This window comes from Bufo bufo, chromosome 2, assembly GCF_905171765.1.
Source record: "Bufo bufo chromosome 2, aBufBuf1.1, whole genome shotgun sequence".
Classification (NCBI taxonomy): domain Eukaryota; kingdom Metazoa; phylum Chordata; class Amphibia; order Anura; family Bufonidae; genus Bufo; species Bufo bufo.
In genome coordinates this window covers 564,008,890-564,035,775 of record NC_053390.1, presented here as the reverse complement: position 1 = coordinate 564,035,775, position 26,886 = coordinate 564,008,890, and the positions used below count along the sequence as shown (strand labels likewise).

At 45.0% G+C, this 26,886-nt stretch overlaps 1 protein-coding gene across 2 annotated transcripts in view; it reads right to left on the bottom strand.

The window, feature by feature from the left end:
- The window catches only part of GRID2 (glutamate ionotropic receptor delta type subunit 2), a 1,570,293-nt gene that overhangs the window by 276,161 nt on the left and 1,267,246 nt on the right, over positions 1-26,886 (bottom strand). For both annotated transcript variants that reach the window (XM_040418160.1, XM_040418161.1), the window contains one exon: positions 4,307-4,445. In XM_040418160.1, the coding sequence (XP_040274094.1) occupies positions 4,307-4,445 (139 nt within the window). The remainder of the gene's footprint in view (positions 1-4,306; positions 4,446-26,886) is intronic.

The window sequence follows — 26,886 nt, the reverse complement described above, 5'->3', positions numbered from 1 at the left end:
AGCTCAAAAAATCCCAGGGCCGAACCGATTTGAGCCGTCTCAACCCGAACTCCAGACTGGGCGGTGAAAGGGGGAACTACTGGTGCGGCTGAAGTTGGTGACTGCCAATCAGGATTTGCCAGCACCTCAGGGACTCTAGGGGCTCTACGGGCCCGTCTTTGCGGTGGCTGCGACGGGGTAACTATTGCACGTGCCACCGTACCAGCTTCAACTGCCCTTCTGGTGCTCGCTACTTCACCAGGTTGTACGGCAGTGCTGGTACTAGGTCCAGGAAGGGCTGCGCTGCTGGTGTATGCCTCACCACGTGATCCGGCAGCGACAGCCCCACTCTGCTGCTCTTGAAGCGGATCCTGCGTAACCTGTGGTCTAGCGACATGGGGCCGGGTACGCCTGGTGCTGCCAGGGACCTCCACCTCCTCGTCCGAACTTTGGGTCAGAGAGCCACTGCTTTCCACAGGTTCATATTCTGACCCGCTAGATTCGTCAGATGAGGGTTCCCACTCCTCATCCGACTGGGTCAGAATCCTGTAGGCCTCTTCAGAAGAATACCCCCTGTTTGACATTTTGGACTACTAAATTTAGGGGTATTCCCTGAGACTACCCAAGAAAAAAAGCAAACCTGTCTTACAAAGGGGAGGCTAGCGAAGTACCGGAGGCTGCTGCGGTTGATAAAAAATATCAAAACTGATTTTTTTATCGCCGCAGTGCGTGTAAAATGAATGTGCAGTGATCAAAAAATAATAATTTTTTGTCACTGCGGTGGGGCGGGCGTGGGTGAACGCACGTGTGGGCGACCGATCAGGCCTGATCGGGCAAACACTGCGTTTTGGGTGGAGGGCGAGCTAAGGTGACACTAATACTATTATAGATCTGACCGTGATCAGTTTTGATCACTTACAGATACTATAAAAGTACAAATGCTGATTAGCGATACGCTAAACAGCGAATAAAAGTGACTGCGGTGCGGTGGGGTGGGCGCTAACTGACGCTAACTACCTAACCAAGGTGCCTAAACTATCCCTAAAACCTAACAGCCAATACCAGTGAAAAAAAAAAAGTGACAGTTTACACTGATCACTTTTTTTCCTTTCACTAGTGATTGACAGGGGCGATCAAAGGGGTGATCAAAGGGTTAATTGGGGTGCAGGTGGGTGATCTGGGGCTAAGGTGTAGTGTTTGGTGTACTCACAGTTCAGTCTGCTCCTGTGCTGGATCCAACCGACGAAAAGGACCAGCACAGGAGCAGACAAGCCATATAACAGATCATATTTACTAATATGATCTGTTATATGACTTTGGATTGGATTTTTTGAAAATCGCCAGCCTGCCAGCCAATGATCGTTGCTGGCAGGCTGGTGACGAACTTGTTCTTTGAATTTTGCCGGCCCGCGATGCGCATGCGCGGGCCGGCTTGGAGCGAAATCTCGCGTCTCGCGAGATGACGCGTATATGCGTGACTCTGCGCAGCGCTGCCACCTCCGGAACGCAATCCTGCGTTAGGCGGTCCGGAGGTGGTTAAAGGCTCTAACTCAAAGTGTTTTGTTTTTTTTACATTCTCCATAAACTTCAATGGACATTTGTTTTTTGTAAAAGATAGTAGTTACCAAAAAGCCACTACATTCAAAGAGGGTAAACAAAATTCAAATTCTTGTGATCAGTGCTGGTCCCAGAGTTGGGAACCCTAATCATCTAACATTTATGATTTATCCTGTGGATGGGTGAAAAGAGTCAATCTTGGGACAACCCTTATTAAGCTCTGATATCATATCCAAACTGTTTAAACAGTCCCTTTAAAATGAATTCCTGTGACACGCATGCAAAATACACATCTGTGAAACTGACTTAGTTACTGTAAAGGATGATTCATTTTAAATGAATGAGGTTAAATAAATGTGTACCTATATTACAATGCCTAGTCTGACTTGATACATATTCTAAACGGCACTGCTTGTTGTCAGATTCCATTGGTTGGCTTTGTCAATACAATTACTTTTCTTCAAGAATATCTTGTTGCCAACTTAAGTTCTCTGAGGATACAATTTAATCAGTGAAAAATAAATATAATCATTCCTTCAGCTAATTAATGCCTTTGCTTTGTAATTATTCAATGTTAGGAGCCTCCATATAATTATTTCCAAGAATGCGGTTTCTGTTCGGAGCAGTTTGTCAACTAAACCCTTCTGGTTATAACTTTGGTCCCTGATGAATACCAATCCTTCTAATTACACTCGTTTTATACTACAAACTATAATGAAAAATGTGTTTGCTCTTTCATTTTAGGAGGTTTCCAACTAATGTTTCCTCGGCTGAATAAAACATCCTTTGAAAAAACACTGTGTCATAAATTATATTAATAGAAAACATCTTGTTAAATATTTTTCATTTCAGTAAAACACAGCAGTGGATAAGGCTTTGTTGCCTCGCTCATTATAAAGGGGGCATTACAAATTTAGAAGTTAAAACAGCAATTACAAATAAAATGGTCAGCAACCTCAAGGTGACACAATCTAGCTAAGAGTGGAAAGAGTGGTATAGTAATCACTTAATTTAAGATGACTCTATAACCTACATGCTATAAGGACAGATGCTCATGCAGGGTAACACCTGGAAATCTATGATAATGAAATCTGTTTTGAATGATTAGCACCAAACATTTCTCTGAAAGACACAATATTAGTGAAGACTCATAGAACTATCTCTATGAAAAACTGTGATCTTTTATAAGTAAATGGGGCAAAATAGAGACAAAAACCCAATAAAAATACTTTTACATGGAAAGCTCTGTGCCACTTAATCGTAACTTTTTTCAGAACCTGCAGGGGTCATATACGATCATAAATACACTTATATTAGGCAAATTTCTTGTGCAAATTGTGGTACAAAGGTTATTTGCGCCGTAATCTGCGACTTTTTCACGTTCACGCCAGGTCTACAAAAGTAGGCGTGAACAGGGAAATGGATAAGCCAGTAGGAAATTTACCTAACAGCAGGAAATGGTAGTAAATACTAAAGAAATGGGCTATGGTGGCCGGAACCACAGAAGAGCACAAATTTGCACATGCATCTCCCATACCTTTCTGTTACATCACAGAAGTTAATTGAACAGCTCCTAGGCATCCTGGAGCAACCGCTCTTACCATGGCCAATTGTGAAGACCCTATAGAAATCCTGCACTGCCGACAATGATAATAAAAACAGCTAGTAGCTGCAATGAGAACATATCCATAAAGTTAAAGGGCTTCTGTCACCCCCCAAAACTCATTTTTCATTTTTGGTCATATTAAAATCCTTATTGGACGACTATTCCCTATATAGGGCTCTTACCTTGCTCTGTGGCTCGCTTCCTCAGCACTCCCTCAGTGCGCCTGCGCCGATGACGTCACCTCTAAACCTGAAAGAGAAGACGTCATCGGCGCAGGCGCACTGAGGGAGTGCTGAGGAAGCGAGCGTCCTTCTCTCAGAGCGCCTGCGCCGAATGAAGACACGTAAGGCGCAGGCGCGGGATTCCAAATGCTGACAGGGCCAGCCGGAGGAGGAGAGCACTCGCTGGCCCTGTCAATCAACTGGAGGAGGGGGCGGTTTTTTAAAAGGAGGATGCGGCGGCTACCAGCAAGTAGACTCCCTACTTGCTGGTAGTGAAGTCATTTGCAATTTTTTAAAAGCTCGATTTTTTATGAAACAAAGCCACAGAACAAGGTAACAGCCCTATATAGGGAATAGTCGTCCAATAAGAATTTTAATATGCCCAAAAATGAAAAATGAGTTTTGGGGGGTGACAGAAGCCCTTTAGGCAAAGGCATCAACAGAATGCCACTTTCCTGTACTATCAATCAAATTAGTTGTTAACCGCCCCCAATTTAGAAAGAAGGGTACTGCAGCGGAGGAAGGTTAGTGAACAGACCAGATGGGACAAATCGTTTAAATCCCCTGCACTGCTTCAGTAGTCCTGAACAGTTGTGAAGTTATGACATCACAAACATCATTTATGTGACTGCTACAGCCAATCATTGGCCTCAGTGGACATATGTTGTACATGCAAGCACTACTGAGGTTAGTGATTAAAAGCAGTTAACATGTGAATAATGTATAAATTACCTTCAGAGCAGCAAATAATTTAATCGGTGAGTAATGTTTTTTTATTATTTTTTAAATTTATTTTAGATCATTTAGAGCTTATAGGTAACTTTCTTTAAATCCTGGACAACCGTTGATGATGAATGAATGGATCACTATTCACCTACTACAACATCTTAATATTTTCTACAGTCTAATTCTGATGCACATATGTCTAATGAAAAATACTTACTGAATAGAGCTCTCAATGCGGGAGACTGTCAGGAAGGCCGCTAAGTTTGCCGTGTAAGAAGAAATAACAATTAAGGCAAACAACCACCATGCTCCCATCATCATTCTTGTTGCTAATGTAGTATAGGGGACATCACCTCCTGTAGGAAGGAATAACAGAAGACAAGCAAATAAGTCTAAATAACAGGTCATGCTAAGATGATAAAGTAGCATTAAAAGGTAGGTTCACATTATAAAACATATGACTTTCCATCATTTTTCATTAGAATTTTTTTGAAAATTGAATGAGGTAAAAAGAACAATCCTAGTACTGAACACAACTAATGTCACCTTGTCGCGGTGAGTGGGCCTATGCTTTTTGATCAAATTGTATACTAATGCTTCATGTCTAGCATGCAGCATATGTGTAGGTATACGATAAATTACGCTGAGAAGCGATATTAATTATGCTGAGAAGCAGTTAGATAAAAGCATAATATTGAGGATGTGCGATCCAGTTCTTTTTCTTACATTTTGTACGTATTGCTAGTATTGAACACAACTAATGGCAAAGAGTCCTCATGATGGTTCACAATTAAATAGGTGCAGAGCAGGAGAAATAGTCCAGAAGTTGGAGTTTAAGCCAAAATAAAAAAAATACAATTCTCTGCACTGCTCCTGTAACAATCGAAAATCTATATAGGATAAGATAGTATCAAGAATCAAGAATACTTGCAGATTCAATGTTTATATGCTGCAGATGCAGATACAAGCAATTTATTCAAGCCCATATAGAAGAATCAGTTCAAAACTTGAGTTGGGCTGATTGTGTGTGCTTTTAATTTTTGTGATCATCTGAGTACCCAATGTAAATTTAGGGAAAAATAGCTTTTGTTGCAGTGTTTCACTACTGAAAGTTTTCTCTCCAGATACCTATAGTAGATTGAGGATTGCCTAAAGAAGTGAAAGTCATCAGTAAAAATGCATGTGTTTGATTTACAGTTGTTTGTACCTGAATGTGGACCATATTAACATTGAAGCCGCAAGTACTGCTGATACTATCTTATCCTGGTTTATAATTTTTGTTGCAGTAGGAACAGCACAGTGAAGTGTGTTCTTTGAAATAGAAATCCTTGCATTGTTTTTTTATGATTCAACTAGATCGACACAGCCTGTTACATAACAGGGATGTACCACCTAAATATATATCGACATAATGAGGACCGGTACTATGTAGTATCCATTAAATAATTTCTTTATTATTAAAATGACATAAAAGACATAAACCAATACATAAATTAGAGACCATTCAGAGTGCCAACAGAGGCAGTCCACATGTAAATCACTATACCAGCAGCAGATAGTAGCTATAGCATTGTCACGGAACCATGAACCAGACGTACAACAAGAGATAAGTGAAAATAGAAGGCTTTATTGAAAATAAAGCTGTAAAGCAAAAGTCCAAACGGATGGTGAAACCGAGCAGAGTCTTTGCGAAGCCAGAGGTCAGGAACCAGAAGGGTAGTCAGACGAAGCCAGGATCAGGAACCAGCAGGGTAGTCAGACGAAGCCAGGATCAGGAACCAGCAGGGTAGTCAGACGAAGCCAGGATCAGGAACCAGCAGGGTAGTCAGACGAAGCCAGGATCAGGAACCAGAAGCAGCAGCAGTCTTAGAAGCATGTGAACACAAGAGGACCAAGCAAGGAACTGAAGCCACAGACCTCCTATATATATGAGCTAGGCATCCAGCTCCTCCCAGGGGAAGGAGGAGCCACAGGGTGGAAGGCTACTAGAAACCCAGGACCCAAGATGGCCGCCAGCACATGTCAAACGAAGGAGAGCAGCAAGCAGGTAAGACCATGACAGTACCTCCCCCTCAAGGGCCCCTCCTCCGCGGAGCACAAAACGGTTTCTGAGGGAAGCGTGCGTGGAAGGCTCGGAGCAAGGCAGGAGCATGGACATCTGCGGAGGGAACCCAGGAACGCTCCTCTGGACCATAACCACGCCAATGGACCAAAAACTGCAACCGACCGCGGACCAGGCGTGAGTCCAGGATATTGCTCACCTCATATTCCTCACGATTGCCCACTTGGACCGGACGAGGCCGAGGAACCGAGGAAGTGAAACGATTACACACCAGTGGCTTCAACAGGGAGACATGAAACACGTTGGAGATCCGCATGCCAGGAGGAAGCGCAAGGGCATAGGCTACCGGGTTTACCCTGCGAAGCACTCGGAAGGGACCAACAAAGCGAGGCGCCAGCTTGGGAGTGGGCACTCGAAGGTTGAGGTTGCGGGTGGACAACCATACACGGTCTCCGACCTGGTAGGAAGGAGCAGGCGCTCGTCTGCGATCAGCCTGGAATCTCTGGCGCTGCGCAGAGACCTCAAGGGACTTCTGGATCTGTACCCAAGAAGCACGTAGGACGGAAAGGTGATCCTCCACAGCCGGAATATCCTGGGGAGAGAATACCTCCGGTAACACGGCAGGTTGGAACCCATAATTGGCCATGAAGGGAGACGTCCCAGAGGAAGAGTTCACCGCCGTGTTCCTGGCAAACTCAGCCCAAGGCAGGAGGTCAACCCAATTGTCTTGGTGATCGGAGACATAGCAACGAAGGAATTGCTCCAAGGCCTGATTGGATCGTTCTGCGGCCCCATTGGACTGAGGGTGGTAGGCCGAGGAGAAGGAGAGATGAATCCCCAACTGGGAGCAAAAGGCGCGCCAGAACTTGGACACAAACTGACTCCCCCGATCCGACACAATCTCCTTAGGCAAACCGTGCAACCGGAAGACCTCCCTGGCAAAAATCGTGGCCAACTCTTGTGCAGAGGGTAACTTCTTGAGAGGAACACAGTGGCACATTTTGGAAAACCGATCCACAATCATGAGAATGACCGTATGGCCTCGGGATGCAGGGAGGTCCACAATGAAATCCATCCCCAGGTGTGACCATGGGCGCTCCCCGGTGGCTATGGGTTGCAGAAGGCCCAACGGAAGGTGCCGAGGGGACTTACTCTGGGCACAAACGGAGCATGCCGCTACATATGCGGCGATGTCGGAACGTAGGGAAGGCCACCAGAACAGACGTGAAACAGCCCAGGACAGCTGATTCTTTCCAGGATGCCCCGCGGTCTTGGAGTTATGGTAGGTTCGCAACAACCGAGTGCGCAACTCCTCAGGCACAAAACATCTGCCGTTGGGTCTCCCAGAGGGAGCACCAGATTGAGCCGCCAAAATCTGCTCACCCAGGGGAGAGGTCAGGCTGGTGCGAATGGCGGCCAGGATCTGATTCGGAGGTATGACCGAAGTCGGAATCGACTCCTCCCTGGACAGCTCGGAGTACTGCCGTGATAAGGCATCCGCCCTGATGTTCTTGGAACCGGGTAGGTAGGAGACCACGTAATTAAAACGTGACAAGAACAGAGCCCATCTGGCCTGACGTGGTGTCAATCTCTTGGCCTCAGAAAGGTAGGTCAGATTCTTGTGGTCCGTCAGGATGAGAACCGGAACCACCGAACCCTCGAGCAAGTGCCTCCATTCTTTAAGGGCCTGCACGATGGCCAATAACTCCCTGTCACCAATCTGATAGTTGCACTCCGCGGAAGACAGTTTCCGGGAGTAAAACCCACAAGGAAGCAGAGGACCCTCTGGTGTTCTACGCTGAGACAGAAGGGCGCCTACTCCCGTCTCAGACGCGTCCACCTCGAGGACAAAGGGCAACCCAGGGTTGGGATGTGACAGAATCGGAGCCGACACAAAGGCGGACTTTAGGGCCTCAAAAGCTCGGATGGCCTCGAGCGGCCAGACCTGGGAATTACTGCCCTTCCTGGTCAGATCCGTGAGAGGCTTGGCCAGCATGGAAAAGTCCCTGATGAACTTCCGATAATAATTGGCGAAGCCCAAAAAGCGCTGCAGGGAACGAAGACCACTGGGCTGGGGCCACTGTAAGACAGCCGAAACCTTCTCAGGATCCATGGAGAACCCCTCAGCGGAAATGATGTAACCTAAGAAGGTTACCTGGGATCGGTGAAATTCGCATTTCTCAAGCTTACCGAACAGCTTGTTCTCTCGTAACCGTTGCAACACTCGTCTGACATCCAGAATGTGGGCCTCCATGGATTCAGAATATACCAAGATGTCATCCAAATAGACTACCACACACTGCTGCAACAGGTCACGGAAAACATCGTTGATGAATTCCTGAAAGACTGCGGGCGCATTGCACAACCCAAAGGGCATAACCAAGGATTCGTAATGACCGGTCCTGGTGTTAAACGCGGTCTTCCACTCATCGCCCGCCTTGATCCTTACCAGGTTATATGCCGCCCTCAGGTCGAGTTTGGTAAAGACCGTGGCCCCTTTAAGGCGATCGAACAGCTCGGAAATCAAGGGTATCGGGTAAGCGTTCTTGATCGTGATGCGATTGAGACCCCTGTAATCGATGCAAGGCCTCAACTCACCGCCCTTCTTTTTCACAAAGAAAAATCCAGCCCCTGCCGGGGACGAAGATTTGCGAATGTGTCCGCGTGAAAGCGCCTCCCTCACGTACTCCTCCATGGCCTCATTCTCCGCTACCGACAGTGGATAGACTTTGCCACGAGGAGGACCGGCACCAGATTGTAACTCTATGGCACAATCGTATGGGCGGTGCGGAGGTAGGGCAACCGCGCGCACCTTATCGAATACATCCCGGTACTCCTCGTATTCAGGAGGCAACAGAGAGTCCGAGGAAGTACACAGCAACTTGACAGACCCATGGATGCAACTAGCCCCACACTGCGGTGACCACGAGAGGATCTCGACCGATCTCCAATCGAAAGTCGGATTATGCTTCTGGAGCCAGGGGTACCCCAAGACCACCGAGTAGTGTGGAGACGAAATAACCTGGAGGCAGACCGACTCTCTGTGAACGGCACCAATGGCTATCCCCACTGGAAGGGTCTCATGAGTCACGTGTGGCGGCAGAAGGGGTCTGCCGTCTATCGCCTCAAGAGCCAGTGGGGAACCTCGAGCCTGCAGAGGAATGGAATTGGCGGCAGCGAACACACTATCAATGAACAAACCACCAGCACCAGAGTCCACCAACGCCTGGGTCGTCACCGAGCCCCCGACCCAGGAGAGGACAACAGTGATCAGTGGTTTGTCAACACGGGAAACCGGGGACGAGGAGACTCCACCCAAGATCTGCCCCCGACAGGATCTCAGGGTACGAGCGTTTTCCGGACGGTTCGGACATGCCAACCGAAAATGCCCACCGAGACCACAGTACATGCATCGGCCCTCGCGTCTCCGGAGTGCCCTCTCCCCCTCGGACAGGCGAGCAAACCCCAGCTGCATGGGTTCACCCCCAGACAAGTCATCCCCAGGAGGCGTGGGAGGAGAGGGAGGCACGGGTGGGACAGCAAACGTAGGCACCAATCTGTTAGAAGACCTCCGCAGGTTCTCCTTAAAGGAAGGTCTCTCCCTGAGTCTGGTGTCAATCACAATCAGGAAAGAAATAAGAGACTCGAGCTCAACTGGTAGGTCCTTAGCTGCAACCTCATCCTTCAAGGCATCCGAGAGACCATGAGAGAAAGCAGCGACCAGAGCCTCATTATTCCAGCCCACCTCTGCTGCCAGGGTACGAAACTCAATGGCGTATTCAGCTACGGATCGTGAACCCTGTCTGATGGACATAAGGAGCTTCGCAGCAGAGGCAGCACGAGCCGGCACATCGAATACCTTCCGAAGAGAAGCAACAAAACCGGAAAACTCGGCAACCACCGGATTGTTGTTCTCCCATAAAGGGCTGGCCCAGGCCAAGGCCTTGTCCGAGAGCAGCGAGATCAAGAAGCCCACCTTTGATCTCTCAGTAGGAAAGGCAAGTGGCAGCAACTCGAAATAAATGCCCACCTGGTTAAGGAAACCTCGGCACTGAGTTGGCTCTCCCCCAAAGCGCTGTGGAAGAGGGGCAGAACCGGTCATACCCCGAAACACCGCAGGCGCAACAACAGGTGTCGGGGTAGACTCTGGCGCAACAACCGGAGCGGCAGTAGGAGCGAGCCCAGGAGCGACAACCGACCCATCGGCAACGGGAGCGAAATGAGCCGTGCGTTCAAGCAGGGTTTGCAACGCCACAGCGAACCGACCCAACAGGTGATCCTGCTGATCAAGTCTGGCAACCAGCGTGGGTAGCGAGGATGGCCCTGTACCGTCAGAATTCATGGCTTGGTCCTAATGTCACGGAACCATGAACCAGACGTACAACAAGAGATAAGTGAAAATAGAAGGCTTTATTGAAAATAAAGCTGTAAAGCAAAAGTCCAAACGGATGGTGAAACCGAGCAGAGTCTTTGCGAAGCCAGAGGTCAGGAACCAGAAGGGTAGTCAGACGAAGCCAGGATCAGGAACCAGCAGGGTAGTCAGACGAAGCCAGGATCAGGAACCAGCAGGGTAGTCAGACGAAGCCAGGATCAGGAACCAGCAGGGTAGTCAGACGAAGCCAGGATCAGGAACCAGAAGCAGCAGCAGTCTTAGAAGCATGTGAACACAAGAGGACCAAGCAAGGAACTGAAGCCACAGACCTCCTATATATATGAGCTAGGCATCCAGCTCCTCCCAGGGGAAGGAGGAGCCACAGGGTGGAAGGCTACAAGAAACCCAGGACCCAAGATGGCCGCCAGCACATGTCAAACGAAGGAGAGCAGCAAGCAGGTAAGACCATGACAAGCATCCAGCTGTATTGCTCAGGAAGGGCTATGTGTCAACCGTCAGGTCAGCATAAAATATCCAAGCTGGCTCTGGCAGTGTGTGCAGCTCCCTAACTCCAAAGACACATACAGCTGGGGTATAGACAGGGTGTAAACAGTGTGGTTATATTGAGGCAGACATCTTATACAATGTATCACAAATACTATTATGGATGTAGTCAGGCCGATCAGGGGCCCCTCCTGATGAAGCATTAAAGGCGAAACGTGCGTCGAGGAGCACGCCAAACGAAGCTAGCCCACACTTATACCACACTGGATATAGGGTAAGAGATGAGACGTTGATCGGCCTGACTACATCCATAATAGTATTTGTGATACATTGTATAAGATGTCTGCCTCAATATAACCACACTGTTTACACCCTGTCTATACCCCAGCTGTATGTGTCTTTGGAGTTAGGGAGCTGCACACACTGCCAGAGCCAGCTTGGATATTTTATGCTGACCTGACGGTTGACACATAGCCCTTCCTGAGCAATACAGCTGGATGCTATAGCTACTATCTGCTGCTGGTATAGTGATTTACATGTGGACTGCCTCTGTTGGCACTCTGAATGGTCTCTAATTTATGTATTGGTTTATGTCTTTTATGTCATTTTAATAATAAAGAAATTATTTAATGGATACTACATAGTACCGGTCCTCATTATGTCGATACATTGTTTTTTTATGTATTTATTGTTTTATTGTATGTAATGTTTTTTTTTTTTTTTTTTTTTTTTTTTACAGTGTTTACCATGCAGGATATGTAATGCTTTTTGCTTATAGTACAGATTTCGTAATACCAATTATTTCTACTTTTGATTTTATTTTAATGTTTTTTAACCTTATACTTAGCTATCGGCAGGCACCTAATAGGTCTACAAAGATGGCAGACCTGAGGGTCCATTAGACCAATGGCCCAGCAGCTGTATGCAAGCAACCAAGCACAATGCTAATCATCAGATGGAGCAGTTTAAAGCTCCCACTGGACTTTGAAGCAATGGCCAAGACCTGCTAGTTCCAGTGAAGGAGAAACTGAATGTTTCAGCATACCAAGAAATTGTATGATTCCAAATTTCATGGCTTTGTGAGTTTGGTGTGTAAGAACATAACTGGCCCATACTGAGCCCTGAACTCAACACTATTGAACATCTTTGGAATTAACTAAAGGAGAATGTGAGCCAGGGCCTATCATACAACATTAGTGTCTGACCTTACAAATGCTCTTGTAGATGAATAAGCAAAATTACCACAAACACACTCCAAAATCTTATAGAAAGCCAACCCAAAAGAGTTGTTTTAGGTGCAAAGGAGGGACCAACTCCATACTAATGCCTATGGATTTAGAATGGGACATATAAAGGTTTAATTTTGCAGGTGTCCCAATATCTATCTATCTATCTATCTATCTATCTATCTATCTATCCATATCTCTCCCTTGCAATTAGAGGTTAAATGCAGACATCAAGGGGTGCTCAATGATGATCAATAAGAGATTAAGGGCGTTATAAATTATTCTTGTAGAAGAGGCCATTGATGTCTTTGTCCACCACTGAAACATTGCTAAGAATATCCTAATGCTCAGGCTTTACAGGCAGGCAACCATTGTAATACAAAGTAAATGAATACTAAATCTGTATGGTTCTGCTGGTACCTACAGCAGAAGCTGATGGACAACATTCCATTCCATTGACTTGCATTGATAAACCCAATGATTGCAAAACAGGGGCGGAGAAAAAAAAAATTGCAACTTGCATTTAGCTTGCATTCTCCTAAAGTAGCACACAAAAAAATTGCATTCTCTGACCTGCTAGAAAGATGCATGATATAATTTGTAGTGAATGTAATCTTCTTACCAGTGACTCTATTTTAAAGTTATCTCCTCCCTTCTGATTCTCAGTTATGTCATGTGACCAGCACTCTGATCTCTGACACAGGACAGGAAGTCAAATACTTCTCTATTCATTCCCATGAGACTGACTTTGAGGCTCCTATAAGAATACATAAAGAAACTGGCTTCCTGTCCACATATAAGATGATGTGCTATTTGGAAAGTTAGAGTGCTGGTCACAGGCAAGAATCAGAAGGGAAGAGATAGGTCACAAATACAGACACTGGTAAGAAAACTACCTTCATTACAGTTGATATCTGTTACCTTTCTAAAAGGTCAGAGAATAACATTTTGTGAGAGTGCTACTTTAAGGAATTAATTTCAGCTAACAATATTTTGCAAAACAATAACCTATAGCCTTTCACTTGAATGTTGCAAAATGTACATTTATAAAATATTTAAATGCATCAATTAGGACAAAACCATATTTATTTGTTGCTGTACTTGTTAGTTAGGGCACACATGTCCTTTTACTCGTTTATGAGCATTGATAAGTTTAATAATGCAAGCTGAAATCCTAGACAAGTAGTTTCTTTTCTTGACTCAGTGTCTGCAAGATCCATTCGGTTTCCTTCAAGTTATTATAACTCATGTCTAAGCCGGGTTTCCTTTATTGAGCCAATTCAATAGCTCTCCATAGTGAGCGTCAGACTGTTCCTTCTCATTGACTTATTTTCAGTTAGTTGTTAAACTTCAGATACCTTCTTTTCTACTGTAGGATTGAGGAACAGCGTATTCCTCGGTTCCATTTCAATCCTTATAAATATTTAATTAATGATGCTAATCCTATGAATTTTTTTTTCAGTGCTGTAGACGTGCTTTAACTTCTGAACAAACAGATACAAATTGCTGGATATAATCTCCAGTGTTTCTAATTTCCACTCCAGATCTAATAAACTCCAATTGTCATTCAATGTCAGCAGTCAGCTCCGAGATCCTGTTTTCCTCCAGACAATAATATACAGGCATATCTTTATCTCCCCCTTATCTAAGAGAATATATTGCTATATTGTCACCAGATGCTATTTTGGCTTTTTTGTAGCTTTAACCTAGAGCATATGCAGCATTGCCTAATCATTTTGACCTATAAATTGTAACGAAAGATAGAGAAAATATAATTTCCTACTTGAATAATAAATCTTCACAAGTACAGTGATGAAACATGTAGCCCACATTCATTGAAGCTCAGTGTTAATTGTCCATGAATATGCCATTAGCAATTTCTCATAACTTGAAGTGTTAATAATTAACATTGCTTAATTTGATCTAAATGTAGACATTCAGAAAAAGGACAATATTTTAGCATTACCTTCTGTGCTTACAACAATCTGTATTTGGATTGCCTACCAATGATTTGGATTAAATCTTGTGTTTGAACCAATGAAAGTGGACTAAATAAAATAAAATTCCAATAGATTTAGGGTGAGATTTATCATCTCACTGTGCCTCTTTTTTTGGTGAAAGAAGTCACACATCTCGTGTTTCCAACTTTTTAAATGTTAATTGCATCAAATTTTGTTGCAAATTGCATTTCTGTGCTGCCCGTGAAACTCTCTGAAAAGCTGGAGTGACGAGGGCAAGGGAATGGGTGGAGCATTAGTCATATCCTTCAGTAGAGATGTCCCGAACTATTCGCCGGTGAATAGTTCCCAGCGAACATAGCTTGTTCGCGTTCGCCGCGGTGGTAGAACATATGCGATGTTCGGTCCGCCCCCTATTCGTCATCATTGTGTAAACTTTGACCCTGTACCTCACAGTCAGCAGACACATTCCAGCCAATCAGCAGCAGACCCTCCCTCCCAGACCCTCCCACCTCCTGGACAGCATCCATTTTAGATTCATTCGGAAGCTGCATTCTTAGTGAGAGGAAGGACAGTGTAGCTGCTGCTGATTCAATAGGGAAATCGATAGCTAGGCTAGTGTATTCAGTGTCCACTACAGTCCTGAAGGACTCATCTGATCTCTGCTGTAAGGACAGCGTCCTGACAGCTCCCCAAAAAGCCCTTTTTAGGGCTAGAACATCAGTCTGCTTTTTTTTTTCTTTCTGTGTAATCTAATTGCAGTTGCCTGCCCGCGTGTGTGTCAGGCTCACAGCGTATACTGTGCCCACTTGCCCAGTGCCACCACTCATATCTGGTGTCACAGTAGCTTGCACTTAAAAAAAAAATCGAATAATTTTTGGACTGTAATATAATAGCAGTCAGTTGCACACACGTGTGTGTTTAAGGTTTAAGGCCCAGCTGGCAGTGCATAGTGTCACTTCAGCGCCATTCATATCTGGTGTCACATTCGATTACATTTAAAGAAAAACAACAATTTTGACTGTGAATAAATAGCAGTCAGTTGCACACACGTGTTTGTGTGTTTAAGGCCCAGCTGCAAGTCCATAGTGTCACTTCAGTGCAACTCATATCTGGTGTCACAGTAGCTTGCATGCATAGTACAACTTAAAGGGGTTATCCAAGTTAAATAAATTTATGCTAATAACTCTTATAGTATTATATTAAACTATTTTGTAAATCACTTACATTAGCTATTTTGCTCTGTTTAGCCAGTTCACATTTGGGTCATGTGACCCCCGACGTCATCAACCCTGCTCAGGCACTGACGTCTCGTTTACAAGCTTCTCCCTGCTTGAGGGAGTGTCCAGGCTCTGTAAACGAGACGTCAGAGCCTTTGGTGTCCGCCCCTCTCTCCCTCTCCTCACACAGCTTCGGTGATGGTAAGCGATCGCTCATGTGCGATACTTACCAGAGCAGAGGTGATAGATTTTCTCCAGCAGCAGCACCAGCAGCAGGTTATGTGTCTGGCTCCTTCCCTCACATGGGCCAGTTTACACGTTCCCCTCCCGCATCTGGGGATTGTTATTACAGCCCTGGCCCCCTCGACAAGTCCCCATTATACTGTTAATACCCCCCCTCCCGGGAAAAAAAAGGAAATAATTGTCCATCATATAGCTTAGATATAGCTATAGCTATATCTATATCTGCATCCAAGATATATCTTTATCTAATCTATAGCTTAGATACAGCAATAGCTTAGATACAGCTGTAGCTTAGATACAGCGATAGCTTAGATACAGAGGTAGCTTAGATACAGTGATAACTTAGATTCAGCTGTAGCTTAGATACAGCAATAGCTTAGATACAGGGGTAGCTTAGATACAGCAATAGCTTAGATACAGCGATAGCTTAAATACAGCTGTAGCTTAGATACAGCGATAACTTAGATACAGCTGTAGCTTAGATACAGCTGTAGCTTAGATACAGCGGTGGCTTAGATACAGCGGTGGCTTAGAATCAGTGATAGCTTAGATACAGCGATAGCTTAGATACAGCTATATGTCCATCTTATAGATAGAGCCGTAGCTGCATCCTAGCCGTAGCTGTATCTGAGCCATAGCTGTATCTGAAAAGTAGCTGTATCTGCAATGTGACAGGAAGATCTGCCTGTGTGAGCTAGGAGATAATCATGTGACTGTTTTTTAAATGCAAACTTAGGTTGTGCAGAGCAGGGTGAGGGGAAGGTCAGGTTGTTCACGCCCACAAATATTCATGAGGGAGAGCTCAGGCATTGTTGTTATACGCCCCCTCAGCATGTAAACACAGCAATAACAGAACCATGTAAAGGTGTACATATGGGTTTCTCTCTTAAGAAATCAAGCTTAACCAATGTACACTGCGTGCAGAATTATTAGGCAAATGAGTATTTTGACCACATCATCCTCTTTATGCATGTTGTCTTACTCCAAGCTGTATAGGCTCGAAAGCCTACTACCAATTAAGCATATTAGGTGATGTGCATCTCTGTAATGAGAAGGGGTGTGGTCTAATGACATCAACACCCTATATCAGGTGTGCATAATTATTAGGCAACTTCCTTTCCTTTGGCAAAATGGGTCAAAAGAAGGACTTGACAGGCTCAGAAAAGTCAAAAATAGTGAGATATCTTGCAGAGGGATGCAGCACTCTTAAAATTGCAAAGCTTCTGAAGCGTGATCATCGAACAATCAAGCGTTTCATTCAAAATAGTCAACAGGGTCGCAAGAAGCGTGTGGAAAAACCAAGGCGCAAAATAACTGCCCATTAACTGAGAAAAGTCAAGCGTGCAGCTGCCAAGATGCCACTTGCCACCAGTTTGGCCATATTTCAGAGCTGCAACATCACTGGAGTGCCCAAAAGCACAAGGTGTGCAATACTCAGAGACATGGCCAAGGTAAGAAAGGCTGAAAGACGACCACCACTGAACAAGACACACAAGCTGAAACGTCAAGACTGGGCCAAGAAATATCTCAAGACTGATTTTTCTAAGGTTTTATGGACTGATGAAATGAGAGTGAGTCTTGATGGGCCAGATGGATGGGCCCGTGGCTGGATTGGTAAAGGGCAGAGAGCTCCAGTCCGACTCAGACGCCAGCAAGGTGGAGGTGGAGTACTGGTTTGGGCTGGTATCATCAAAGATGAGCTTGTGGGGCCTTTTCGGGTTGAGGATGGAGTCAAGCTCAACTCCCAGTCCTACTGCCAGTTTCTGGAAGACACCTTCTTCAAGCAGTGGTACAGGAAGAAGTCTGCATCCTTCAAGAAAAACATGATTTTAATGCAGGACAATGCTCCATCACACGCGTCCAAGTACTCCACAGCGTGGCTGGCAAGAAAGGGTATAAAAGAAGAAAATCTAATGACATGGCCTCCTTGTTCACCTGATCTGAACCCCATTGAGAACCTGTGGTCCATCATCAAATGTGAGATTTACAAGAAGTGAAAACAGTACACCTCTCTGAACAGTGTCTGGGAGGCTGTGGTTGCTGCTGCACGCAATGTTGATGGTGAACAGATCAAAACACTGACAGAATCCATGGATTGCAGGCTTTTGAGTGTTCTTGCAAAGAAAGGTGGCTAAATTGGTCACTGATTTGTTTTTGTTTTGTTTTTGAATGTCAGAAATGTATATTTGTGAATGTTGAGATGTTATATTGGTTTCACTGGTAAAAATAAATAATTGAAATGGGTATATATTTGTTTTTTGTTAAGTTGCCTAATAATTATGCACAGTAATAGTCACCTGCACACACAGATATCCCCCTAAAATAGCTAAAACTAAAAACAAACTAAAAACTACTTCCAAAAATATTCAGCTTTGATATTAATGAGTTTTTTGGGTTCATTGAGAACATGGTTGTTGTTCAATAATAAAATTAATCCTCAAAAATACAACTTGCCTAATAATTCTGCACTCCCTGTATACAGTATGTATGTCCTGATGAATTTTATGAGGTTTAAATTTTTTTTCCCATAACTCGGATAACCCCTTTAACTAATCTAAAAAAAATGACATGCAGAGGCAGGCCACCCTGCAGGGGCCGTCGTGGTCGTGGTGCTGTGATTCCCTTTGGCCCTAGAATAATGCCCAGTGTTCAGAGGCCACGTACCCTGAACTCTAAAAGTTCTGAGGACATAGTTGACTGGCTAACACAGGACATCTAATCTTCTACAGCTTCCGCTCGGAACCTTGACGCACCATCCTCCTCCAGCTCAGCTTCGGACACCTCTCAAGTTACCACTCGCCCGCCTGCCGCCACCACCAACACTAGCACCACAGCCGCTTCACTTGATCTGTCAGAGGAGTTATTTACACATCAGTTGGAAGAAATGAGTGATGCGCAACCATTATTGCCAGAGGATGTAGATAACAGGGATATGTCTCAGTCAGGCAGCATTACACACATGGACGTACGGTGTGATGATGATGATGTTGTACCCGCTGCTGCTTCCTTTGCTGAGTTGTCAGATACAAGTGAAGCGGTTGATGATGACGATGTGTCCATGGATGTCACGTGGGTGCCCGCTCGAAGAGAAGAAGAACAGGTGGAAAGTTCTGATGGGGAGACAGAGAGGAGGAGGAGACGAGCTGGAAGCAGGGGGAGGTCATCGCAAGGAGCTAGTGGCACAGTAGCATGCATCGGCACCCAGGGTCAGCCAGACAGCACGCCAATCAACGCATGCTGTTGCCACCACCAGAATGCCGTCATTGCAGAGCTCAGCAGTGTGGCATTTTTTTGTGTGTCTGCCTCTGACAACAGCGATGCCATTTGCAACCTGTGCCAAAAGAAACTGAGTCGTGGGAAGTCCAACACCCACCTAGGTACAACTGCTTTGCGAAGGCACATGATCACACATCACAAACGCCTATGGGATCAACACATGAGTATAAGCAGCACACAAACTCAAAGCCGCCATCCTCCTCTTGGTCAAGCATCTTCAGCCACGTCAACCACTGCTGTCCTCCTTGCCCCCTCTCAACCATCCGCCACTTTGTCTCTCACCTTGAGCAGTTCCTGCTCATCTGCCCACAGTCAGGTGTCTGTCAAGGACATGTTTGAGCGACAAGAAGCCAATGTCACAAAGTCACCCCCTTGCCCTGCGTCTGACAGCTGGCTTGACGGAACTCTTAGCCCGCCAGCTTTTACCATATCAGCTGGTGGAGTCTGAGGCCTTCAAAAAATTTGTCGCTATTGGGACACCACAGTGTCCAGTACCCGGATGAATTTTTTTTTTCAAAAAAGGCAATCCCAAACCTCTACTCAGTGATTAAAAAGGAAGTCATGGCATCTCTGGCATACAGTGTTGGGGCAAGGGTCCATCTGACCACTGATACCTGGTCTGCAAAGCACGGTCAGGGCAGGTATATCACGTACACTGGACATTGGGTCAACCTGCTGAGGGCTGCCAAGCATGGAATGCGTGGCTCTGCAGCGGAGTTGGTGACACCGCCACGACTTGCAGGCAGGCCTACTGCCACCTCCTCTACTCCTCCTACTCCATCCTCTTCGATAACCTCCTCGGCTGAGTCCTCTTCTGCTGCAGCGTCTGGCTGCACATCAACGGCACCCCCCCAGCTCCCCAGGGGCTATTCCACATCCCGGATACGACAGTGTCACGCCGTCTTGGGGTTGACTTGCCTGAAAGCAGAGAGTCACACCGGACCAGCACTCCTGTCCGCCCTGAATGCACAGGTGGATCAGTGGCTGACTCTGCACCAACTGGAGATCGGCAAAGTGGTGTGTGACAACGGAAGCAATTTGTTGACGGCATTGAATTTGGGCAAGTTGACACATGTCCCGTGCATGGCACATGTGTGTAATCTGATCGTACAACGCTTTGTGCATAAGTACCCAGGCTTACAGGACGTCCTCAAGCAGGCCAGGAAGGTGTGTGGCCATGGCGCACTTTTCAGATATCCAGCGGTGAAACAACATGCCAGTGAGGCGCTTGATTTGCGACAGCCCGACACGTTGGAATTCAACACTCCTAATGTTCGACCGCCTGCTCCAACAAGAAAAAGCCGTCAACGAGTATTTGTATGACCGGGGTGCTAGGACAGCCTCTGCGGAGCTGGGAATTTTTTTTCCACGTTACTGGACGCTCATGCGCAATGCCTGTAGGCTCATGCGTCCTTTTGAGGAGGTGACAAACCTAGTCAGTCGCACCGAAGGCACCATCAGCGACATCATCCCATTTGTTTTCTTCCTGGAGCGTGCCCTGCGAAGAGTGCTGGATCAGGCCGTAGATGAGCGTGAAGAGGAAGAGTTGTGGTCACCATCACCACCAGAAACAGCCTTATCAGCATCGTTTGCTGGATCTGCGGCAACGCTGGAATAGGAGTGTGAGGAAGAGGAGTCAGAGGAGGAATGTGGCTTTGAGGAGGAGGAGGAAGACCAACCACAACAGGCATCCCAGGGTGCTCGTTGTCACCTATCTGGTACCTGTGGTGTTGTACGTGGCTGGGGGAAGAACATACCTTCAGTGAGATCACTGAGGACGAGGAACGGGACATGAGTAGCTCAGCATCCAACCTTGTGCAAATGGGGTCTTTCATGCTGTCGTGCCTGTTGAGGGACCCTCGTATAAAAAGGCTGAAGGAGAAGGACCTGTACTGGGTGGCCACGCTGCTAGACCCCCGGTATAAGCAGAAAGTGCCTGAAATGTTACCAAATTACCGGAAGTCGGAAAGGATGCAGCAGTTCCAAAATAAATTAAAAAGTATGCTTTACACAGCGTATAAGGGTGATGTCACAGCACAACGGGAATCTAACAGGGGAAGAGGTGAAAGTTATCCTCCTCCTCCCACGACCACGCCGGCAAGGACAGGACGCTTTACAGACGTGTTGTTGATGGAGGACATGCAGAGCTTTTTAAGTCCTACGCATCGCCACAGCCCTTCGGGGTCCACCCTCAGAGAATGACTCGACCGACAGGTAGCAGACTACCTCGCCTTAACTGCAGATATTGACACTCTGAGGAGCGATGAACCCCTTGACTACTGGGTGTGCAGGCTTGACCTGTGGCCTGAGCTATCCCAATTTGTGATAGAACTTTTGGCCTGCCCCGCTTCAAGTGTCCTGTCAGAAAGGACCTTCAGTGCAGCAGGAGGTATTGTCACTGAGAAGAGAAGTCGCCTAGGTCAAAAAAGTCTAGATTACCTCACCTTTATTAAGATGAATGAGGGAAGGATCCCGAAGGGACTGACAGTGGGCGATACATTCGACTAAAAAAGGCCTGATGAGATGAGCTGCCTTGGGCTAAAAATGGTCCACACGCTGCTGTATTTTATCTCTGAATGTTGGATGACTTGCGTGGCTTATCCGCCACCAACTAGGGTACAAGCCACAATGTTTTAGGGCACTTTCTGCGGCTGCAACAATACCTAATTTTTTAGGCATGTGTACATGCCTAATTTTTCTGGCCTCTGGTGCTGCACTGTGGCTTCAAAAACCAAACAAAAAAAAAGGCACATACATGTGTCAATTCCCCTTCGTGATCGTTACCTTGTTGTGGTGAAGGGGCTTGCGTATCACAATGAAGCGACCACCTCTATGAGTGTGTTGGCAATGGCAATGTTGGCACACCCTAGATGATGAGGTCGTTGCTTCATTGTGAACAGACCAAAAGCGATCGGCTGGATAATTTTGCATAGAAAAAACATTAATTTTCTTTGTGATCATCTAAGGTGATCATTAAAGCCTACTAGGCCAACAATGGGCCCACACTGCAGAATCATTGTTTTCTGGGTCACTTAACTGTCACTGAACTACCTCAGCACGACCATAGGCTTTGAAAAAACCCCATCGCTGCAATCTCCCAAACGTGCGCACGAGCACAGTCATCACTACACCAAGATTGACGCATAGAGGTATAAAATTTATGTCATGAGTGTGTCAACTATTGACAACTCTTTGCGGTTTCCTAAAATCTATTTCATACGCGTCCCCTGATAGGGGACTTAACAGGGATTAAACTGATAGGAATAGTACTACTTAACACACATTATAATAATAATAATAATAATAATAATAATAATACTAGTGGACGTAACAGGGATTAAACTGATAGGAATAGTACTACTTAACACACCACTCCTATCTGGTGGCACAGTAGATTGCACGTGCAGTGCCCCAAATTGGAAGTAGGAGGACCGACCAATCATCTTTTTCCATCTCCCGGTTCCTAAAATCAATTCCATATACACGTTGCCTGATAGGGGACGTAACAGCGATTAAACTGATAAGAATAGTACTACTTAACACACCGCTCCTATCTTGTGGCACAGTAGATTGCACGCGCAGTGCCCCAAATTGGACGTAGGAGGACCGACCAAGCATCTTTTTCCATCTCCCGATTCCTAAAATCGATTCTATATACACGTCCCCTGATAGGGGACGTAACAGGGATTAAACTGATAAGAATAGTACTACTTAACACACCGCTCCTATCTGGTGTCACAGTAGATTGCACACGCAGTGCCCCAAATTGGAAGTAGGAGGACCGACCAAGCATCTTTTTCCATCTCCCGGTTCCTAAAATCGATTCCATATACACGTCCCCTGATAGGGGACGTAACAGGGATTAAACTGATAGGAATAGTACTACTTAACACACCTTATAATAACGCAGAGAGAGGCAATGCAGAGATAAGAGTCTGAAGAAGAGGAGTCAGAGGAGGAAGGTGGCTTTGAGGAGGTGGAAGACCAACCACAGCAGGCGTCCCAGGGGGCTTGTTGTCACCTTTCGGGGACCCTTGGTGTTGTACATGGCTGGGTGGAGGAAGAGACCTTCAATGACATCAGTGAGGACAAGGAACGGGACATGACTAGCTTGGTATCCAACCTTGTGCAAATGGGGAGTTTGTGGTTGTGCAAATGGACTGTTTGCGGTACGTTAAACGGGGAGTTTGGTCTGTCACTGTGAAGCGGGCGTAACCCTTACACTACCTGAGCGATACAATAACATACCTGATGTTTTAAAGCACGTTATTCCAAACAATTTAGGAATCTTAGGTGATTTATGCCCTTTATGGATTAAAACCAGACTCTGCGTCAACTATGTAATTTTCCATGGGAGTTTTGCCATGGATCCCCCTCTGGCATGCCACAGTCCAGGTGTTAGTCCCCTTGAAACAACTTTTCCATCACTATTGTGGCCAGAAAGAGTCCCTGTGGGTTTTAAAATTCGCCTGCCTATTGAAGTCTATGGTGGTTCGCCCGGTTCGCCCGTTCGCGAACATTTGCGGAAATTCGAGTTCGCCGTTCGCGAACGGAAAATTTTATGTTTGCGACATCTCTATCCTTCAGCAGTGCAAGATAGTTAAAAGACCAATGTCAAACGACGATCTTCGATAAATCATCTTCCAGTTCCACATAACAATAGTGAAGTCATCTTAAAAGAATTTGCTGACCGTCAAAAACCGCCACACGTCCCCCACACAGAAAAATAGGAAACATTTTACTATACTTAATGTGGTCATATACTTTACAGATAAGTTCATGGCTGATTAAAAGGGGTTCTCTGGAAATTAAGAAAATGAAAATACTTAAATATTACTTCATTATAAATATATTACCAATTACCTTTCATTAGTTATACTAACTTGTTTTATCTAAGGATCATCGTTCCTGACAAGTGGAGCAGATAGGAGAATGATGCAGCTCTTTAGCTCAGTGCTGTGAAGTAACTTGTCCTGCTGTATGATTAGGACAGGTTTTGTGTGTACTACTAGGACGGTGGCCATTTTATTTCTCCCAATGATTGCTCCCTAGACAAAACAAACCATTATAACAAATGAAAGGTATTTGTGAATATATTTATTATAAAGTATTTTTTGTAATTTTCTCAATTCCAGGGGAACCCCTTTAATCGTTGAACAAATGAACAGTTGGTGAACAATTGCTTTGAAAATATAAGCCTACACATTTTACTCTACACTCACCTAAAGAATTATTAGGAACACCATACTAATACGGTGTTGGACCCCCTTTTGCCTTCAGAACTGCCTTAATTCTAAGTGGCATTGATTCAACAAGGTGCTGATAGCATTCTTTAGAAATGTTGGCCCATATTGATAGGATAGTATTTTGCAGTTGATGAAGATTTTAGGGATGCACATCCAGGGCACGAAACTCCCGTTCCACCACATCCCAAAGATGCTCTATTGGGTTGAGATCTGGTGACTGTGGGGGCCATTTTAGTACAGTGAACTCATTGTCATGTTCAAGAAACCAATTTGAAATGATTCGAGCTTTGTGACATGGTGCATTATCGTGCTGGAAGTAGCCATCAGAGGATGGATACATGTTCTCATTCTGTTTACGCCAAATTCGGACTCTACCATTTGAATGTCTCAACAGAAATCTAGACTCATCAGACCAGGCAACATTTTTCCAGTCTTCAACAGTCCAATTTTGGTGAGCTCGTGCAAATCGTAGCCTCTTTTTCGTATTTGTAGTGGAGATGAGTGGTACCCGGTGGGGTCTTCTGCTGTTGTAGCCCATCCGCCTCAAAGTTGTGCATGTTGTGGCTTCACAAATGCTTTGCTGCATACCTCGGTTGTAACGAGTGGTTATTTCAGTCAACGTTGCTCTTCTATCAGCTTGAATCAGTCGGCCCATTCTCCTCTGACCTCTAGCATCCACAAGGCATTTTTGCCCACAGGACTGCCGCATACTGGATGTTTTTCCCTTTTCACACCATTCTTTGTAAACCCTAGAAATGGTTGTGCGTGAAAATCCCAGTAACTGAGCAGATTGTGAAATACTCAGACCGGCCCGTCTGGCACCAACAACCATGCCACGCTCAAAATTGCTTAAATCACCTTTCTTTCCCATTCTGACATTCAGTTTGGAGTTCAGGAGATTGTCTTGACCAGAACCACACCCCTAAATGCATTGAAGCAACTGCCATGTGATTGGTTGACTAGATAATTGCATTAATGAGAAATAGAACAGGTTTTCCTAATAATTCTTTAGGTGAGTGTATATTGGCCATTGCAGTTACTCATATTGGCCATACATGTTCAACCATACCAGTTGACAGATGAACAATCTTTCTGGAAACATTCTTTTAAAAAATATCTTTCACCCAACTACTGGACAAATATTTAGGATTTTTAGTTTAGAATTCAATTGACTCAAATCTTATTTTTTTTGGTAGGACATAAAGAGCTTCCTACCTTTTCCATAATTTGACACAATATCTTTCAATATTATAGGTCTTATGTAGCTTTGAATAAGCATAAAATGCCAAACTTCCCATTTCCCATTATTTTTATGTCTTTCTTTAGTAGTTGGTTAAATAAATGGTATTTTCATGAAAAAAATAATTCCCCTAATTTTCCTATGCTGTGCATAGCAATGACAAATACATATACCTTGTCTAATATAGGATGCCAATATAGTGTTACAAGAAAATTAACATTTTGGCTGCTTTTGAGGTCTCTATAGAGGAGGTTTCTAAATAAAGAAATAATATTTTTCTTCACTGTCACAGTACATGGTTGGAATTTCATGACACCACAAACCAGCTGATGGTATTATGCTCAGGATCAAGCGATGCCATCCAACAGAGCACATAATATACAAAATATAGTGAGGTGAAAGCCATTTTCTACTGCATTGACCAAGTGAGCCCTAAGGTTGGGGATCACTGTGATCATGAGATTGGGACCTAAACAAATCAGGTCTTGACGATGTCAACAGGACCAGAAGTAGTAAATAAGATTAGGATGTTGGGACTTCTGTGGGGGACACAATCAGTAGATTGTCTTTTCAAACTTGTCTTTTCATTAGGAACTATATTCAGAATAAAAAAGAAGAACAAGGAGTCCTGGAAGTGATAGCATGGCCCCCTGAGAGCCCTGATGTCAACATCACTGAGTCTGTCTGGGATTATATTTATAGACAGAAGCATTTAAGCAAGCCTATATCTATAGAAGATCTGTGGTTAATTCTCCAGGATTTCTGGAACAACCTCCCGGTTGAGTTCTTTTGAAAACTGTGTATCTAGAAGTTATGGGTGTGTATAGAAATCATTGGGCTCCATAGTAAGAATCTAAATTGGGCCCCCATGCCTCATCCATAGCCCCTCCCACTACCCACTGCCCCTCCCCTTGCCCCATGAACTGTGCTTGCTGCTGCGTGCTATATAGTATTCCATCAGGACCAGATTACAAAACAGCCCTGGCACACAAACCCCATCAACCACATATGATTTTGCATAGCAATAATGGTGCTCGATGCACATTGCAGAGGTGAATATTGCTTTACTTGGTCATGCCCATATGTAAACCATCAATACAACAAAGGAAATAAAAGTGGAACACAAAAATTCCTAATAATGTGGTCAGGGACATACGTTACCCTTACCAACAGCAACACATACCATAATATAGCTCCAAATACTTCCTCAGCAGCATTTTATATCAGCGTGCATTGCCAAATTACATCCCCAACTTCACCATATACCACCAATATAACATTATAGCACAAAATAGCTCCCCAACAGAGCCAAATAAATAACCCCCATGAAGTACAAAATACCCAACATTATTGTCCCTGACAACACCTCCCCCACTGGCAGCAGAATTGTCCCCATTTAAATGTTTCATCTCTGGGAGTTTCAGGACAGGAGCAGTGAGGCTGGAGTTAA